Raw genomic sequence first — 20,385 nt, 5'->3', positions numbered from 1 at the left:
TTGTATTTTAAATTGCATTCACTAAGCTTATCAAATATTTCATTTTCTTAATTTGAATTTTGTTGTTTTTTTTTCTCCTTTTGCTTACTGTCTTGTCATTATTTCCAGCATGTATTCAAGATGGAACAGGAGGAGTATGGCAAAGAAGAAATTAACTGGAGTTACATTGAATTTGTAGATAACCAAGATGTTTTAGAGTTAATTGAAAAGGTTTGTATTTTTTTGTTCTTTTAATATTTTTATTGTCTTTTTAGGTGCAAATAATTCTTTAGTCTATGTATTGACATTGCTGTGTAGCATTATTTTGCATTTTCATACATAGAGGTCAGAAATAATGGTATATGAGAAATTATGAAGTACATGAGGTTAGAGATGGAAATTGTAAGAAGATCTATATTAGGATGGATGCTATTCAGCTATTCAGAAATTTGTCAAAAAACCATTTTGTCTGATCCTATGCTCTCTAGGTCTCATGTTTGGGTCTCAACATTTTTTAACAAATAAATTCTCAAAGACTACCTTATATAGGGTACAGATAATCATGATTATTTTAAAATAAGGTGATATAGTTTCATGTGGTGGTGCAATGTTAATGCATACATGTTATTGATGATTACATTGCATTGTCTTGATTTCAATTAATATGTATGCCTTTATTTTCAGTTTCTTATGGATTCATTATTGCATTCTTTTGCAGAAACCCATTGGTATCATTGCTCTGTTGGATGAAGCTTGGTACAGTTTGAGTTCTTCAATATGAATCGGTGTATATTCATTTATTGTAAATTCAGACTTCATCCTGAATTCCTTCTTATTGCAGTATGTTTCCAAAATCAACTCCTGAAACATTCTCAACCAAGTTGTTTCAGCATTTCCGATCTCATCCTAGGTTGGGAAAGGAAAAGTTTTCACAAACAGATTTTACTGTTTCTCATTATGCTGGAAAGGTGAGTACGTGTTACTGGACTTTCTCCTGATTCAGACACATGTTGTGACATATTACAATGTTTAAGGAGATCTTCCACTATTTTTATGTAGGTCACGTATCATACAGATACCTTTTTAGACAAAAATCGTGATTATGTTGTAGTAGAACATTGCAATCTCTTATCTTCTTCAAAATGCCCTTTTGTTTCTGGTCTATTTCCTTTGCTACCTGAAGAATCTTCAAGATCATCATACAAGTTTTCTTCAGTAGCTGCCAGATTTAAGGTGTGTAGATTTTCATCTTCTAAATATGTTCTTTAGAGCTAGGGAGAGCATAATATGACCAACATGTTTTGGAGACTAAATTTATATATTTGAAAATCAATTTCATGTATCTGATCTTTTTTGGGGACCTGGGTTTCTTGTTTGTGTTAGCAACAACTTCAAGCACTGATGGAGACCCTAAACTCAACAGAGCCTCACTACATACGATGTGTGAAACCAAATTCTTTGAATCGACCGCAAATATTTGAAAATGCAAGTGTCATACACCAGTTACGCTGTGGGGTTAGTATTTTAGACGTTCCTTTAATTCAAGCTGTTGAAACAGATACAGATTGCCAACATGTCTATTTGTAAACTGTTATCTTGGGTGTTATCTAATCAATGTTATGAAAAATTGTTTTTTTGGCCAATTTCATACAACAATACACTATAGTGTATAACTTATAATTGGGTTTTTTGTTGTTATTGATGGTAAGGTATAACTTATAAAAAGTTTGTCATTTTTTAACTTCCAACTGCATGTGTAAAAGAAATTGTGGGGTTGATTAAATTTTTTTGAAATAAGATGACTTTGATTCACTTGCTTATCTTCCAGATTTAGTATCCATTAGAATGTCATTTTTGGCATATCTCTATTTTATTTAGGGTGTCCTTGAGGCTGTTCGGATAAGTCTGGCTGGTTATCCCACTCGAAGAACTTACTCAGAGTTTGTGGATCGTTTTGGGTTGATAGCCCCTGAATTTATGGATGGAAGGTGAGTTCATTAAATTAATTTTCACAATTACCTCGTAAGTATTAAATGACTCCATAACTTGTATTCCATGATTTTCAAAGTCGAGTAAAGCTACAAGTCAAGAAGTTTATTTTGTTGGGCTTGTAGTAGCAGTACTTGTACTCATTAGTGTAAATGAGATTGTTAGCAAGGTTATCAGACTTGAGAGTCTATGTAGACTCGTGGGAGGTTTGTAAACTTGACCCATAAACCTGACTGGGAAGAGTCTATTTCACATAAAAATTCAACAAAAAAGATAAACATTCATGATATCAATTCCACAATATTAAAATAAATAAGTTCATACAATTCACCAACAAAATATTAGTTCAAAGAAGTTCATGCAATTCACCAACAAAATATTAGTTCTTAAAGTGATAAGATAATAATTAAATAACTAAAGAAAGGCAAATATTATCAAGTTTTCATCTAATCCTCGTATGAAATATTTGGCTTATAATGTGTCAACCCAGCCTCTCCTAGTCTCCTTGTTTTGCTCCTCCTCTTCTCAATCGTTGCATCTGCCTCCAGTGTCTTCTCCTGTGACTTTCTGTTTTCTCCAGCGACTGCATCTGGTATCTCCAGTGAGTGGCTTGGTAGTCTTTGGTGAGTGTCTTATTTCTACAGAGTGCTGCTGTTCTGATATGATTCTAGAAAGGCTTGCTTTCTTGAACTCTGACAATGAATATTCTATCTTCTTTCCTTTCTTCACACAACTACATAAAATTATCAGAGTAGTGGTTATCGCACTACAGCATTTTCAGGGCCAGCAGCTATGTGGCATTCTCAAGGATTTAAAGCAGTAGTGATTATATTTTCTGGGTAATAGACTTTTGACCTTGAAGAATTCAGTCCCTACACAACTACACAGCCCCTTTACTCAATTTTGAGGGAGAGAAATGGGAGCCTTGGATCCACTCATGTAAAAACTGCTTGTGGTTCTCAAATTTGGTCCTAATTTGACTAGTTTACCTGGTTATTGGTCAATTTTTAAAGCAATTCTACCGAACTACTGGGTTATCTCAAAGAATCTGCCAATCTGTTCTGATTTCAAAATATAGCTTAGGATATGTATAATATTGTTGGCAATTGTAAATTTGAACTGAAACTTGGAAGAAGGAGAAAGAAATGGTAAAACTTTGATTTACATCTGCTGTTTATTTGGAGATTATATTGTCACATTTGGTAAGGAATTGTGGAAAAGTTGTGGTCAATGAAAGGTTTTATCCTTTCCTGGCATCAATTATTATTTTCTAATTGACATTCATTTGAATGCATGTGCAACAATTTGGGCTTCATATTTAATAAAAACTGTATTCTTGTGTTAATAGTTATGATGATAAAGCTGCAACTGAGAAAATTTTGCAAAAGCTTAAGCTTGAGAATTTTCAGGTATGCTTTCCCTAGAAATGTGTTTGCAGATATTGCTCCCCAACAAAGCAAGGATGTAAAAGTGTGTTCATAAGGTTTTTATTTTGCTGTTGTTCAGTTAGGTAGGACCAAAGTATTTCTCAGGGCTGGCCAAATTGGTATTTTGGACTCAAGACGTGCTGAAGTTTTAGACAATGCTGCAAAGTGTATTCAGCGCCGATTGAGGACATTTATTACACGTCAGTATTTCACAATTTTAAGATCTGCTGCGTTTTCTCTTCAGGCATGCTGCAGGGGTTAGTTCATTTTTCCTTATGCAGTTATTACTGTATACTACTCTTGTTAACATGTTGCCTTTACTTTTGCACTTGATTTCTGCTGTGTGACTTGTTTGACATGGGTTCAAATCATGGAAAAGTCTATTCAGTTGTGTAGGGGTAAGGTTGCATACATCTGCCCTCCTAAATCCTCCTAGTTTAGATGCTATGCTAGTGCACCAGGCCACATGTTTACTATCACACGGTCATCTCTCGAATGGCATTGTAGTTGAGTGAAATTTCATATGGTTATAAAGTAGTTCTGAATTTGGCTTGGATTAATATAGGATGGGTTGAATTGAATTGTCTAATTTCCATATTCACTAAATCAGTAAGAAGTCAATCCTTAACTTATTTGTTGTTTCCAAACATTTGTGCTTTCATTGGTTGGCTTCTTTTTTAAGTCAACTCATTCAAAGTTGTTGTTAGAATAACATGGAATGCAAGTTATATGCATTTTGTTTTCTTAGGAACTAGTATGTCAAAACTGCGTTCCTCATTATGTATTTTATGAAGATTTTAATTTTATCCTTGCTATAATTTTATTCTTTATTACAATAGTATCATGCCATTAGTTCTAGAATTATGTATTTAAAATCATTTCCATAATTACTGGAATCTTTTTCCTTAAAATAAGTTCTCTATATTTCCTAAAATAATCAACATGGTCATGTATTTATTGGTCCAATGACCACATTATTGTAATAAATAAGTATATTATTCTTTCTAATTTTGAGATGGTATCATAGCTCCTGACCTTTTGGAGTCTCTGACTGTTTCTATCAACCCTAAAACACAATCTTCATTGTTGTGCCACTCTAATCTCTATTGCAGCCGTTATTGCTGCATAATCCACCTATATGAATGAGATCATGAATTTTGGAATGGAAACTGAGGACAAATTTCAGACTGCTGGAGAATTGCAAAATGTCCAACCCACACATTTGTGCTCTATAACATATTCTAGTAAGTTTCCACTTTTTTTCCGGTCTTAATGCTTTAGGTCCACCTTTATCTCATTATTGGATACTAGACTCTGGAGCCACTGACCATATGACCCCATCACCCAAATACTTCTCCACATATTCTTCATGTCCTAGCAACAAGAAAATTTCCACAGCAAATGGAAATTTTACAACAACAACAAGACAAGGAGAGGTCCAAATAAGTCCTTCCATAATCTTAAATTTTTTTTATGTCCTTAAATTGTCCACTAATATGATTTATGTACAAAAACTCAAAAGATCTTTATGTAATTTTGTTTTTTCATAGAAACTCTTGTATTTTACAAGTTAAGAACCCGGGAAGGACAATTGGACATGCTAGAGAATGGACATTATCAACCTATCAGTAGCCACTCCCTCCCTCATATCTAAATCTACCGTGACCAATAAAGAGAAAACTCAACTATACCATTGTCGGCTGGGACATCCATTTTGAAGTTGTAAAATTGATTTTCCCTTCCTTGTTTAGGAGTTTAAGGATGGAAAGTCTCCACTGTGAGGAGCGAGTTTGCTAAACACAAGCGTGCAAATTTTCCCATTAGCAATAGGTAGGAGTCTTGTCCCTTTTCATCGTAATAATGCTAATGAGAACATTTACTCACTTGTAGCAAACTCACACATCTCACAGTGGAAACTTTTCTTCTCTAGAGTACTAATAGTGAGAAAAAGGTGTATATGAAGCATTAAAACCAAAAGAAAATGGAAACTTACCATAATATGGTAGAGAGCATGTACATGTGGAATTGACATTCCAAAATTCTCCAGCAGTTTGAAATCTATTCCCAATTTCCATTCCAAAATTCACGATCTCATGCATATAGGTGGATTATGCAAAAAGGTTGTCATAATAATCAAAGTGGTGCAACAATGAAGGCTGCACTATGTTCAAGGGGAAACAACAACAAAGACCGTGCTTTAGGGTTGATAGACACATCAAAGACTGCCAAAGATCAGAAGCTCTAGTACCATTTTAGTAAGTGAGTTTGTGCCTAACTCAACCTCACAAAATTGGTTTGTATGGTGAGGATTACACCCTACTTATATATTATAATCTGACCTTGTTCCTAGTTAGTGTGGGATCTTCAACATGAATATTGCTTTTTCATTTAGTGTGGTAAGTCAATTCCTAAATTCACGTTGTTAGAACTTGTGTGATGCAACTATTTAGATTCTCAAGTATTTTAAGTGACCCTAGAGAAGGCTTAATTTATCTTGAGAATCAAATCGTAATATTTTGGATCTTATAAATTTAGTTTATAAGCATGGCATGAATGTCATTTAGTTGAAATTAGTTAGTTTGTACTTACCGCTGGTAGCTTGAATTAGTTAAGAAGTATGAATTGATAGCACATAATAGTTAAATTGTACTAAGGGTTGTCTGGTGCCTATAAATACATTGTTGTACTCCTATTATTGAGTATTTTGAAATTAAAAAAAACTCAGTTAATTTTTTAGTTCAGTTTCTCTAAGATGGTATCCATAGCATTTTTCACCTCTTGCACTTGTCTTTGATCACTTGCTTCGGGATCCTGCTGTCATCTTCGCTCTTCATGTTTTTGTCAATTATTCTTTCTAGTTTGTGTTTGCAAATTGTTGTTTGTTGATTTGGTTTCTTCAGTTGCTCTTGTCATGTCTTTGTTCCTATGTCTTCCACTTTCTAGTTGTTTCCAATGTCAATAGCTGAAAAACTTGATGAATTGAATTATCTTCACTGGAGACAACATGTTGAAATTGCAATCAAATTGCACAAATTACAATGATTTGTTGTAAAAAAGTGACGATTGGTGTCTTTTTTGTGCGAGAAAAGGTTGTGGCCAAGCAACTCTACATCTATCTTATTCCTGCTCTTCATCAGTGGGTAGATGTTGCCAGTCTTTTATGGCTTTCAGTCTTTTGCAGATGGTAGCTTATATTAGTTAAATGGTGCTAACTGGTGTGCGGTTCCTATGAAACATCGTTGTACTCCTATTATTGAGTATTGTGAAATTAATAAAATCTCAGTTAATTCTTTAGTTCAGTTTTTCTAAGATAATATCCTCTAATCATGTATAATGAATTTAATAAGCCGATATAATCATGCATTTGTTGTTTACTAACAGTAATTTATGTTCAAAGTGGCTCTATTTTTCTCTCTTTTACCAGACTCTATCTCTCTCCCATTTCTTGATTTCTCTGTCTTCCCCTAAATTTAACTATTGAAAATGCATTAAATATGGGGATCACACTGGTTTGATATGACATTAGCTTGACTGTCATCAGTTTTTTGTACTTATATTGCAGGTCACATTGCCCGGAAGATATATGCAGCTAAAAGGGAGACAGCAGCAGCTATCTCCATTCAGAAATATATTCGTATGTGGCTTACAAGGCATGCTCACTTAAAACTGAATTTTTCTGCTATTACCATACAATCTCATGTTCGTGGTTTTGTGACTCGCCAAAGATTCTTACATGTAAAAGAACATAGAGCTGCTACTTTTGTTCAGGTAATTTTTTCGAGATGTTATGGTAGAACTTTTAGATGGTCAAAATCATGGCCTTTGTCTTCATCACCTTTATAAAATAGAATTCATTGGGTATTTATCATCCTAGTTTACGAATACTGCCTCTGTCCCTAAATATAAGACATTGTTTTGAAAATTCCTTGCCCCCTTTTATAAGTCTCTTCTCTATTTCTCTTGCATTAATTATTTTGATAAATACCCTTAACTACTTCTGCTATTATTTTTCTCCCCATCCATTAATTATTTAAGGGTGACTTTTGAAAAATATTACAATTACAAACAAATATAACGCTTTTGACTGATAGGGACTTGATTGTTATGGGATGTTAAGTAGGCATCCCATAATACTCAAGTTCTCTACGGATGTTTATGAAAAGGAATTGATTTGCAAAATTTTGTTATTAATTGGTGTAAATTTTAGAAAATTGCAGAACATTTGATATTATTGGTGCAGATTTGTTGGTCACAGATCTTGTACGATTGTACCGTTATAATTATGTAATTATCTCCATAATTAGATAGGAAAGGTGTAGGTAAGCATTTATTGTAAAATATTGTATCATGACTGTTTAGTGGAGAATTCTGTAAAGGAGAGCAAACAGTTTTGATCTGCATCTTTTTTAAGTCCAGTACGGTATCAAATTAGGTTGCATTATGAACACCAAGTTAAGACATTGACCTTGTTCTCAATCTCCGACCATTCAACTCTGCTACTAAGATGTGGGCCAAAAAGTTGAAGAAGATATATAGCCAAAAAATACTGAAGAAGGTTTCAACTGGAACATGAAATTACTATATTTCAAGAGGATAGTCTCTGAATTTCTGAATTCTATTCTCATTTCATGAATTTTTGGGCTGATTAAGCTGATATTTTGTATAAAGATTTATCATATGAAGGCCAAACTGTGGTGCAACACGTTCATGAAAACTAATTTTGAGGGTTTTTAGTCCAATCTCATGAATAGAGTTCCTCTTTCCCATCCTTGGATGCATGCCTCAATCAGCTTTTTTCATGAAGAACAGCGCCTCCTAACTCTACCATCCATTGACCACTAGTAATATGTTTCTATTCCAGTTGCATAAGCTGCACAAGGAAAAACTAAACGACGAGAACTGAGTGCTGTCCAATGTTTCTGTTGCGAAGAACTTGAGAATTTTACTTCACATTGCCCAAAAAGGTTCTGCAGTTACTTAAAAAAAAGATGGTCACATTCATCATTAAAGAATGTCTCTATTAGAGATCCCACATCGACCATGAATTAGGCCAAATTATAATATATAAGAGGGGTGCAATCATCACTTTACAAGCTATTTTGTAAGGTTGGGTTAGACATAAATCCACTTCTTAATAGATATAAATCCACTTACTAAGAATCTCATAATAGCACCAAGGAAAAATGCAATAGCCTTCATAGTCGTAATTGGTCCTTCCGAGAATTGGAATGCTTCTACCCATGTGCAAAGCTTGACCCATAAACAGTCTAACAAATGATAATTTCAGCCTTTTCTCCTTGTACACCTTGGAATTTAGACTCTGTCGCATCCAATCACATGACCAACAATGTTGATACCATTAAAAATGTGATGAGATATTTTGTAATCTTTATTTCTCCTGGCCTCAATGTTCTTTTCTGCCTTTTGGCAAGTGTCTTGGCCACCCAAACTCTTATGACTTGATGAAGTAATGTGTTCTTGATAATGAAATTTCCTTGTCTCTTGATGTTGTTAAATTTGATTCCAAGTCATGTCAACTTTAGAAAAGTAAATTTCTTCCCTTTCCAATTCACCTATTAAATGTAAACCAGCCTTTTGATATGTTTCATATCATGCTCATTACAAATACTTTAACACTTTTATTTAATTTTTGTGCTCAAAAGTTGAGGCATTCTCTCTTCCAAAACTTCAAATTTTTTCATGCATATGTTCAACCCAATTCTCTTCCAAAATAAAAGTTTTGTGTTCTGATGATGGGGAATATACATCTCATTTGTTTAAGGAATTATTGCAGACATGGTATTTTGTTTCAAAGGTCATGTCCTTCCACAGCATAACAAAATGAGGTAGTCGAAAGAAAAAATTGTTGTCTACTTGATGTTGTTCACTCTTATTTTCAAATCTTTTGTGCCTTCTAGGTTTTGATGTGAGACTCTCTCTATTGCTGTCCATCTCCTTAACCATTTCTAGTTCATTACACAGTAATTCTCCTTTCTTATGTTTTTGGTCAAAAACCCATTTATTCCAATCTTTGTCTTCATACATCAATCTCATGTTGTCTATCTTCTAGTATATGTTGATGATATCATAACGATTGGAAACTCTATTGCTATGGTGCAGCAGTTTGCAACTAAACTCCATACTGCCTTTTCTCTCAAACAACTTGGTCATCTTGATTACTTTCTTCGGCTTGACACCAAATATTTTACCTCACCTTTCTATTGTCATGACTCAAAGTAAGTACATTCTGGACTTGCTTCATAAAACACGTGTAATCGAAGCTCATTCCATTTCTTCTCTTATGATTTTTAATTTCAAATTATTTAAGTTTGTGGATAATGTGTTTTCAGACCGTACTCTATATCATTCAGTGGTAGGTGCTATACAGTACACCACTCTCACATGACCAGAAATCAACTTTGCTGCCGAAGATGTTGGTCAATTTATGGCAAAACCACCGAAATCTCATTGGATTATGTTAAACAAATCCCACAGTACCTTAAAGGTACTTTGATTCATGGACTACATCTTTAGCATGAGTCTCTTACACAATCTTTGTCACTTAAAGCCTTTTGCGATGCCGATTGGTCAATCTAGAGTTGATTGCAAACACTTTACTTCAAGAGCAAGTTCTATCTTGGTCTGATTTAATATACTGGTAGCAGAAAGTTACTACTCGCTGCAGCATTGAGGCTGAGTATAAAAGTTTGGCTCAAACTTCTATTGAACTAACATGGACTTCTGCTTTGCTCACTGAATTGAAAGTTCCATTCACTACTCATGTTCTTTTATGTGACAATCAAAGTGTTTTTTTCTTCTTTCTATTGCCAATAATCTGGTGTTCCATAGCTGTTTTCTTTGTGCGGTAAAAGGTTCTGGCACACAACTTTTTTTTCTATCATATTTTAGGTCTGGATCAGTGGGCAGATGTGTTGATCTAAACCCCTTTCTTCAGCTCATTTTTCTTTTCTCATATCCAAACTCTATATGAAGAGTTTTTCTTTTCAAAAATCTTTTCCTTGAGCTGTTAGCTACTGCTTACAACTATCTCTTGTATCAATTAAATCAAGCTTTTTGTTATTGCTAACACCTATCTCCTCCATTGGAGCTTAGCTATAAATACTCTTCTACCTATCTTATTTCACAAGTTAATGAAATGCATTCAATTAAGATGGTTACAAAATTCTCTCTTGTTCAGTTTGTTTGACAGATAGCAAAGCTGCATGATACCATTTTTGCAAAATATCGTATCATCACTATTTAATGGAGAATTCTCCAGAGGAGAACATACAATTTCGAACTCCATCGGAATGACACAATGAATTATTTGCTTTGGTTTCAATTGTTGCTGCATTCACTTTCACACTTGCTTTTTGTGTCTGGTTATGTTCAGATGACATAATTTTGATATATTGCTTTATTGATCATACATGACATTGTAGGCCTTTTGGAGGATGTCCAAGGCTAGGTCATCTTTCCTACGGCATCAAACTTCAATTGTGGCAATACAATGCCTTTGGCGGTGCAAACAAGCAAAAAAAGAGTTACGAAGACTTAAACAAGTAAGATTATTTTCGTTTAGAGGGGACATGGAAGATCCCATCCAAAGTAGCAAATATTTTTCTTATTTTTGTTTTTAAATGTCGATATCAGGAGGCAAATGAAGCTGGTGCTCTCCGTTTAGCCAAGAGTAAACTGGAGAAGCAGTTGGAAGATCTCACATGGCGTTTGCATCTTGAAAAGAAAATAAGGGTATTACTTCCAGAAAATAGATGATTTTATGAAATTGTTGTATATTATTAACTGAATGATTTTGTTATATATGTCTTTTTGAGATATGATGGTTTTTTTTTCTGATTCACATTCCCTTATAGACTTATGTGTTGTTGATGGCAACATTTTATATGTATATATATGTGTGTGTATTTATTTATTTGCTTATTATAGGGAACAAATGTTTTAGATGGCTAGCTGAAAATTTAGGTAGTGTTTTTTGCTTCATGAATGAACCATTAGTTTTCTTTTTTGCTTGTTTCTTTGCTGGTTATATTTTCTTTTTATTTCATTTTTCGCTCATATCTGAAATTTGCACTGAATGTCCTACCTGTGTTCAGTCATTTTTATCTGGCAGAGGCTTTCTAAACAAAATTTATTGTACTTATCAAGATTGTGCTTCATTGTGCAGGTTTCTAATGAAGAGGCTAAAAAAATAGAGATATCCAAACTTCAAAAGATGTTGGAAGCTTTGAATCTTGAATTAGATGCTGCTAAATTGGCAAAAATTAATGAGTGCAACAAGAATGCTGTTCTTCAAAATCAATTAGAATTGTCAGTAAAGGAAAAGTCTGCTTTGAAACGAGAGCTAGTAGCAGTGGATGAATTGCGAAAGGAAAATGCTTTATTAAAGGTGCTTCATTTATGCTGAATGAATATGTTTCATTAATTGTGTTTGATTGTGATGGATAATAAATATTGGTTATTCTCACCACTCGGCATGATTTTGGAACTTCTCTTTGTAGGATAAATTCAAGTTTGAATTAGAGTACATCCAACTGTTGTTTCACATTCTTGATTGTATATTGTATAAAATTGTCCTTTTTTTTATTATTTAGTGAGGCATGTTATAATTTACAGACCATTGTCATGGTTTATGAAATAGATCATATGATAAATTAAGAGTTGAAAGAAATAGATGAAATATATTTCTGATGTATTTGATAAATGTGATTACAGTCTCTGTTTATAGACTGTTTTACAACCTAATTAAGTAAAGAAATAATAGGTAATGAAATCCAGAAATAATGGGTGTTTAAAGCTGTACAAATCAAATAAAATAAAATCACTAACAAATCTGTCCTAATAAATATAGAATGGAATCTGCACTTAATTACAGCATAATTCTCCTGATTATGCAACATTAAGGAAGTTTGTACTAAGAACTGTGACTGTGATTAGTAAGGTTATTGACGGATTGTATTAGAAAAGCTGGATTTAAATTTCAAAAGAAGATTTAAACAAGGACAAGTTTGCAAGATGTTTAATCATCATTAATATAATAATATCAAAGAAAATGGTAGAAGCATAGAATACTGGTTTTTGGACCGACGGATTAATCTATGATAGAACAGTGTAAAACAGAATGATATAGGTAATTTGAAATCCTATTCATTTTTATGTTAATGTTAAGAGAAACGAGAGAATTGGTGCATATGATTTTATGTTAATATTAATGAGGTTGTTTTTGGTTCTTGGGATTTTCTTCTAATATTATGAAAAAATAGAATCTTACCTTTTGTCTGTTATTTTTTATGGTAACATTTCCATGGTTAAGGTGATCATTACGAACAAATTATCCCTAAATCTTAAGGTGTTTGGTAAATAGTTATTTGTTGTTTTACATCTAACATGCCCGTTAATTGCAATAACCCCTGGACTTGAAGCATGGACAATGCAAAGACCCACCCTTGATCCTTGTTGTGAAATTTAACTTTTATCTATATTGAAAGTGTTGCATAATCAGGAGAATTATGTTATAATTAAGTGCAGATTCTATTTTATATTTATTAGGACAGATTTGTTAGTGATTTGATTTGTACAGCTTTAAACACTCATTATTTCTGGCTTTCATTGCCTATTATTTCTTTCTTTAATTAGGTTGTAAAACAGTCTATAAATAGAGACTGTAATCACATTTGTAAGATATCTTAGAAATATATTTCATCTATTTCTTTCCACTTGGTACCAGAGCTCCTGATCTAGGAGACTCTGCTTCCGCAATTTTTTTTTTTAGCCTTCATTGCTGTAATCATTTTCCTTGACAGCCTTCATTGCTGTAATCATTTTTCTTGACAGCCTTCATTGCTGCAATTATTTTTTTTTGGACAGCATTCATTGTTGCAATTATTTTTTTTGTTGGACAGCCTTCATTGCTGCAACTTTTTATTTTCCTTATCCTTTCTCCATTGACCACCACCACCACCTTGCACCATTGACCGTTGACCACCGCCGACCACCACCACCGACCACCACTGCCGTCGCTCGCCGAAACTGCCACTGCTCGCCGGAAACCGCCACCGGAAAATTTTTCTGGCGGATTTTTTTTTTTTTTTTTTGTGCGTGAACAGGATCAAATTTTGCCAATCTGAAAAAAGTTGGTTTTGAACTCTCATGGACTCCCTTAGTAAGCCATCTAGCTATTGTTCCTTTACTATGAGTGGTAAGAGTTCTAGTTTTTTATCCTTTAATGCTTCTAGTACTGAAAATATCTGGATTATAGACTCTGGTGCTACTGATCATATGACACCTCATTCCTCTTTTTTTTCATCCTACACTACTTTATCCGGTAAGCCATATATTACTGTTGCTAATGGTTCCACTACCCCCATTAATGGTTGTGGTAACATTCACCTTCAACCTTCATTTCCTTTAAAAAATGTGCTTCATGTTCCCAAACTATCCAATAACCTCTTGTCTATTCAAAAGATTACCCAAGATTTAAATTGTGTAGTGGTATTTTTCCCTTCCCATTGTGTTTTTCAGGATCTTGCCACGGGGAAGACTATTGGAATTGCTAAAGAGCAGGGCGGGTTATATTATTTACAACATGAAGAAAGTAAAAAGGGTGCTTGACTACAGGCACACACTTCTAATTTTCAGCAAGGTCGTGAATCTTGGTCATCCTCTCAGATATGGCTTCAACACAGACGTCTTGGTCATCCTCCATTTAGTACCCTAAAGTCCTTATTTCCTGTTTTATTTACAAAAGTGTCTGCTGAGTCATTTCATTGTGATGTTTGTCAGTTTGCTAAACACCATCGGACAACTTTTCCTCCCAATGGTAATAAAAGTTCTAAACCTTTTGATCTTATTCATTCAGATGTATGGGGACCTTCACCTATTCCTAATATCTCGGGTGCAAAATGGTTTGTTTCATTTATTGATGATTGTACTCGGGTTACTTGGATATTCCTCATGAAAGATAAGTCTGAAGTTTTTCACTTGTTTGTAAAGTTTTACAGAATGATTCAAACACAATTTGAAAGTCCAATTAAGAGATTGCGTTCTGATAATGGAAGAGAATATGTGAACCAAAACCTTTCCAAGTTCCTTGAGGAAAATGGAGTTGTTCATGAATTAACCTGTGTGGACACTCCTCAACAAAATGGGGTTGCTGAAAGGAAAAATCGTCATCTCCTTGAGGTTACTCGAGCTTTACTTTTCCAAACATCTGTTCCTAGATCTTACTGGGGGGAAGCAGTCCTGACTGCCACTTATTTGATTAATAGATTACCCTCTCGGGTTTTAGAGGGTGTTACTCCTATTCAGGTTATGACCACATTCTATCCTTCTATTCCCATGTTGAATAGTCTTCAGAATCGTGTCTTTGGTTGTCCTGCTTTTGTCCATGTTCATAGTCCTTATCGGGGTAAGTTAGATCCTCGTGCCATCAAATGTGTCTTCATCGGTTATGCCCCCAACAAAAAGGGGTACAAATGTTATCATCCTCAAAGTCGTAAAGTGTATATTTCCAAAGATGTCACCTTCCATGAAACAGAGTCTTTCTTTCCTAGTTCTCAGCTTCAGGGGGAGAGTATTCAAGAAGCTGAGGACCTTGAGTTGCCACCTTTTCCTTTGTTGCAGGATTTCGTTCTTAGGGAGGATGACAAAGACCCTGCACCAACATCATTACCAGAGAAGAATAATGAAGACAAATATTTTGGAAAACAATATCAGCGAAGGCAACAAGAACCCGTCCTGGTCGAACAGCAACTTCAATTGTCTGAACCGGAGGTAAGAACTCATACCAGTGAGACTCTTGAGGACACCTTAAATACTGCTTTTGAACCTAACCTAAATGATTTATCTATTGCCTTGAGAAAAGAAAAAAGATGTTGTGCCAAATATCCTATATCCCAATTTGTGTCTACAGAAAAACTTTCTATGCAGCACCAAAGTTTTCTTTCAGCTATTGATTCTATCAAAATCCCTTCATCGGTACAAGAAGCCTTAAAAGATGAGAACTGGATTCGAGCCATGAATGAAGAAATGAGCGCGTTAGAAAGGAATGAGACTTGGGAGATTGTAGAGAGACCAAAAGATAAGAAAGCAGTGGGTTGTAGGTGGATATACATAGTTAAGTATAAGTCTGATGGCACACTGGATCGGTATAAAGCAAGGTTGGTTGCAAAAGGGTACACTCAAACCTATGGGATCGATTATGAGGAGACTTTTGCTCCAGTGGCAAAAATGAATACCGTCAGGATTATTCTCTCCCTGGCAGCACACTTTGGTTGGGCAATGCATCAATTTGATGTTAAAAATGCCTTCTTGCATGGAAGCTTGGAGGAAGAAGTATACATGGAGATTCCACCTGGTTATGGTAGTGTTAATGAAGGGAATAAGGCGTGCAGACTTAAGAAGGCCCTATATGGTCTTAAACAATCACCTCGTGCTTGGTTTGGAAGGTTTACTCAAGCTATGGTATCTTTGGGGTACCGACAAAGCCAAGGTGACCATACTCTGTTTATAAAACATTCTCAGAATGGTAAACTCACTCTACTTTTGGTCTATGTAGATGATATGATTATTACAGGTGATGATGAGATTGAAAAACAAAATTTGAGGGAGAGACTAGCTGCTCAATTTGAAATGAAGGATCTTGGGAAGCTGAAGTACTTCCTTGGGATAGAGGTTGCTTACTCGAGACAGGGCATCTTTATTTCTTAAAGGAAATACATCCTTGATCTTCTCAAAGAGATTGGTAAGTTGGGTTGTAAGCCCACTGGAGTGCCAATAGAGCAAAATCATAGGATTGGGAATGATGAGGAAAACCCAAAAGTGGAGAAGACATAATATCAAAGACTTGTGGGAAAACTCATTTATCTTTCACACACTAGGCCAGATATAGCCTATGCAGTTAGTGTGGTTAGTCAATTTATGCATGATCCAAGAGAAAGACACTTGCAGGCAGTAGATAAAATTATTCAGTACTTAAAAGCCTCTCCAGGAAAAGGATTGCTATTCAAAAAGGGGGAAAACTTATCCTTGAAAGTATATACTGATGCTGACTATGCAGGATCGATTGTTGATAGGAGATCCACCACAGGCTACTGCATGTTCTTGGGTGGAAATCTGGTGACATGGAGGAGCAAGAAGCAAAATGTAGTTGCAAGATCAAGTGCAGAGGCAGAATTTAGAGCCATGGCTCAAGGGGTGTGTGAACTCTTATGGATGAAGATCATACTTGATGACCTAAAAATAAAATATGAAGCTCCTATGGGTTTGGCATGTGATAATAAGTCCGCTATCAGTATTGCACACAATCCGGTTCAACATGATCGAACAAAGCACGTAGAGATAGACCGACACTTTATTAAAGAGAAGTTGGATGATGGTCTTATAGCCACTGAGTACATCCCTTCAAGACTCCAATTGGCAGATATGTTTACTAAGGGACTTTCCACAAAACAATTCGAAGATCTTACTTGCAAGTTGGGGATGATAGATATACATTCACCAACTTGAGGGGGAGTGTTGCATAATCAGAAGAATTATGTTATAATTAAGTGCAGATTCCATTTTATATTTATTAGGACAGATTTGTTAGTGATTTGATTTTATTTGATTTGTACAGCTTTAAACACTCATTATTTCTGGCTTTCATTGCCTATTATTTCTTTCTTTAATTAGGTTGTAAAACAGTCTATAAATAGAGACTGTAATCACATTTGTAAGATATCTTAGAAATATATTTCATCTATTTCTTTCCACTGAAAGGATTGCTTGTAATTGTGTGCTGTGTACACACATATTATATTCTTATTTATACGAAAGAAATTACTAATAAGGAACAAAATCAACATTTAATAATGAAAAATAGCTTCTTTCATGAATTTCTGCGTTTGCTTACTTTCTCTTGTAAATTTAGTAATATCATATGATTCATTTCTCTTTCTTGGATTTGTAGGTTTCATTGGATGCATTTGAAAGGAAGTACATGACCTTAGAGCTTGAGCTTGTGAATGCTCAAAAAGGTCGGGATGCAAACATGGAGAAGCTGAGAGAGTTAGAAGAGAAGTGTTCTCAACTCGAGCAAAATGAAAAAAAGTGCATTTTCTTTTTCTTTTACTGGTTTTCTCATTGTGCAAGAGGATTTAGTTACTGAATGATGTTACACATACTCTTGTAATCGTAGTTCATATAACTGTATTTAATGTAGGCTTGAGGAAAAGTTAATGAGTTTGGAGGATGAAAATCGTGTTCTTCGTCAGAAAGCCTTAAGTACCCCTCTTAAGAGTAACCGTCCAGGTTTTGCCAAGTCAATATCAGATGTAAGTTTGTTTTGTTTGTTACTTTGATATTCATTTCTTATCATTATGTTTCATTTTTTCAGGTAAATATCATCTTTATTAACTTTGTCATAGAATTGTGTTATATTAGCATTATTAGTTAACTTATTTTTTATTTCTGCATCAGAAATACTCAAGTGCAATTACTTCCCGCACTGAACGAAAGACCACATATGTAAGCTCCTACTTTCTCATCTCCCTCTTTAAGAAATAATCACTAAACAGAGTTATAATTATTTTAATTTGCTTTGATTCAGGAGTCACCCACACCCACAAAACTTATTGCCCCTTTTACATTAGGCTTGACAGACTCCCGTCGATCTAAGTTAACCGCAGAGAAGCACCAGGTAGATCTTGTTTAATTTCTGTTCTGCCTTAAATCCTACACCTTTAGATTTGGCATCGTGCTATTTCAGTTTATGCTCAATCTAGAAGAAATGAAAAGAAGTAAAAGTCATCCTTCTTGATAGAAAAATAGGAAGAACTCCCACTTTTTGTGTTATTCTCCCTATTTTATTTATTGGGGTGCAACAGATAATTGCTGTCAACTGTTGTGCAAACATGGTTGGGATGACAATTTAACATTGTAATGCTTTAACACTACCATTTTATTGAAAGAAGTCTATAATTGAGAGCTAGCTTTAGAGTTGTGAGAACAAATTGCTGAGCACGCAGTATGAGAAGAAGGGGGTAAAAAATATTTCTTAGGTAGGATCAGATTAGCATTTCTATAGTAAAGGTCATTTTTTAGTTGTTGCAATTGAAGGGAAGCAAAAATTAATTATGATGTCGAAAATGGATATCACTTCCAAAATTTTTATTACGAAGTGCGTACTCCAATCCTACTTTACCGGTGATTGTGGATTTGGGTTGTGGTTGGAAAATTTACTATTCATCCTTGAAAATTCAGTGTTTCTGCCATCCTTTCGACAGAGAAGTTCAGTTACAAGGTTGAGCCATGTTACCTATGTTTGAAAAATGAAATAAGTCAATTGACTTTGATGTAAATACAGGAACAGAATAAAAAATTGTGCAAAATGAAGGTGATAACGTCCATAATAAACTAATGTCTGTAACATGTTTCTCACTATATAATTGTGCACCTTATGCTGATAGAGACTGTATGTTTTGCAGGATAACTATGAATTTCTCTCAAAGTGTATAAAAGAAAATTTGGGATTTAAAAACGGTAAACCTATTGCTGCTCGTATTATATATAAATGTCTGCTTCATTGGCATTCATTTGAATCTGAGCGCACAACCATTTTTGATTCAATCATCGAAGGAATAAATGAGGCTCTAAAGGTAAATGTTAATCATCGAAGGCATAAATGCTTTCTATTATATTTTGTTTGTCTCATATTTAGAATTTAGTTTAGTCAAATTTCTATTGGCATATTTTTTCATTAGTCCTCTATTCAATTTGTAGGATGTGTACTTATTTTATGAAATTTATTTGAGTGCATTTTGCATCAGGTTAGGGTGGATGACATTATCCTGCCGTATTGGCTGTCCAATACCACTGCGCTTCTGTGCCTGTTACAGAGGAACTTACGTTCAAATGGTTTTTTAACTACCACTTCTCAGCGTTATCCTGGATCATCTGGTTTAACCAGCCGGACTGGGCATGTGAGTTGTCTAGTTGAACATTTGAATTATACGTGTATTACCTGCACTATATATGTAATCTTCTGTGACTACGTGGGTGATGATCCACTTAGTTTAAGTTGTGCATTTCGTTTTGACTGAATTGTAGGCTGCAACGGATGAAATTGGTATAGGAAGATAGGTAACCTGCTACTTGAGGTTTAACTTCAAACAGTGTAGCTAGATTTAACAGTGCAGTGTGGCTGACGTATCCAGAAGATAGATTTAAAAAAGAAAGGAGACAGAAGAATGGTTAGCATAGAAAACAAATTTCAAGTGCAGAAACTGAAAAACTGAAAATTTGTTAGGACCAAACATATTGAAAAACTGATAGGCGAGCACTTCTTGAAAGATAATTTTAACAGTGGTCTAGTGGTTACAGTTCATTTCCCTACCGGACTTCAATTAGTAAACATCTTCACCAAGGGACTTCCTCATGGCAGATTCCAAGATCTTGTAAGGAACTTGAGAATGATCGATATTCTTTTACCTACTTGAGGGAGAATGTTATAAATAAGGGATTATAAACATTCATTCCTGTAGATTTTATTTTCTTTTTTAGGAGAATGTGATTGTTGCAAAAAAGGAGTTGAAAATGTAATTAATAAAAATATTTATTTAGTTCCTATCATTTCTCAACAAAAGGAAGCTTTGTCATTGGTGTTTTTCTTTATTGGGTGATAGGAGAAAATTGAGACTAAAATATACCTAGCTTATTGGTGTTTTCCATTTTACACTGGTCGTCATATGTTCCCTGCTTGTCTTGTATCTTCCCCTGATTTTAGTTTGGTGGTATTTCTAGGGACCAAAATCTCCGTTGCAGTTTATTGGATTTGATGATGGTGTATCGCATGTGGAGGCAAGATATCCTGCTATACTTTTTAAACAACAGCTAACTGCTTGTGTAGAGAAGATTTTTGGTCTTTTACGTGACAATTTGAAAAAAGAACTTTCTCCACTGCTGGCATCCTGTATTCAGGTGATATTTCTTACTC

At 34.6% G+C, this 20,385-nt stretch overlaps 1 protein-coding gene across 4 annotated transcripts in view; it reads left to right on the top strand.

The window, feature by feature from the left end:
• Positions 1 to 20,385, top strand: part of LOC137817585 (myosin-15) — a 42,938-nt gene that overhangs the window by 10,261 nt on the left and 12,292 nt on the right. For 3 of the 4 annotated variants that reach the window (XM_090298631.1, XM_090298633.1, XM_090298635.1), the window contains 19 exons: positions 109 to 210; positions 698 to 735; positions 821 to 947; positions 1,039 to 1,212; positions 1,363 to 1,494; positions 1,858 to 1,967; positions 3,317 to 3,377; positions 3,475 to 3,652; positions 6,958 to 7,163; positions 10,838 to 10,957; positions 11,049 to 11,147; positions 11,581 to 11,802; positions 17,362 to 17,501; positions 17,614 to 17,725; positions 17,871 to 17,918; positions 18,001 to 18,090; positions 18,878 to 19,048; positions 19,220 to 19,372; positions 20,193 to 20,369. In XM_090298631.1, the coding sequence (XP_090154757.1) occupies positions 109 to 210; positions 698 to 735; positions 821 to 947; positions 1,039 to 1,212; positions 1,363 to 1,494; positions 1,858 to 1,967; positions 3,317 to 3,377; positions 3,475 to 3,652; positions 6,958 to 7,163; positions 10,838 to 10,957; positions 11,049 to 11,147; positions 11,581 to 11,802; positions 17,362 to 17,501; positions 17,614 to 17,725; positions 17,871 to 17,918; positions 18,001 to 18,090; positions 18,878 to 19,048; positions 19,220 to 19,372; positions 20,193 to 20,369 (2,460 nt within the window). Of the gene's footprint in view, positions 1 to 108; positions 211 to 697; positions 736 to 820; positions 948 to 1,038; positions 1,213 to 1,362; positions 1,495 to 1,857; positions 1,968 to 3,316; positions 3,378 to 3,474; positions 3,653 to 4,507; positions 4,640 to 6,957; positions 7,164 to 10,837; positions 10,958 to 11,048; positions 11,148 to 11,580; positions 11,803 to 17,361; positions 17,502 to 17,613; positions 17,726 to 17,870; positions 17,919 to 18,000; positions 18,091 to 18,877; positions 19,049 to 19,219; positions 19,373 to 20,192; positions 20,370 to 20,385 lie in introns of those variants that run through there. The other variant, XM_090298642.1, reaches the window with a different exon arrangement.

This window comes from Phaseolus vulgaris, chromosome 1 (assembly GCF_051622355.1).
Source record: "Phaseolus vulgaris cultivar YP4 chromosome 1, ASM5162235v1, whole genome shotgun sequence".
In the NCBI taxonomy this organism is placed as follows: domain Eukaryota; kingdom Viridiplantae; phylum Streptophyta; class Magnoliopsida; order Fabales; family Fabaceae; genus Phaseolus; species Phaseolus vulgaris.
The sequence above is the reverse complement of the archived record's forward strand: the minus strand, read 5'-3'. Positions and strand labels throughout refer to the sequence as shown.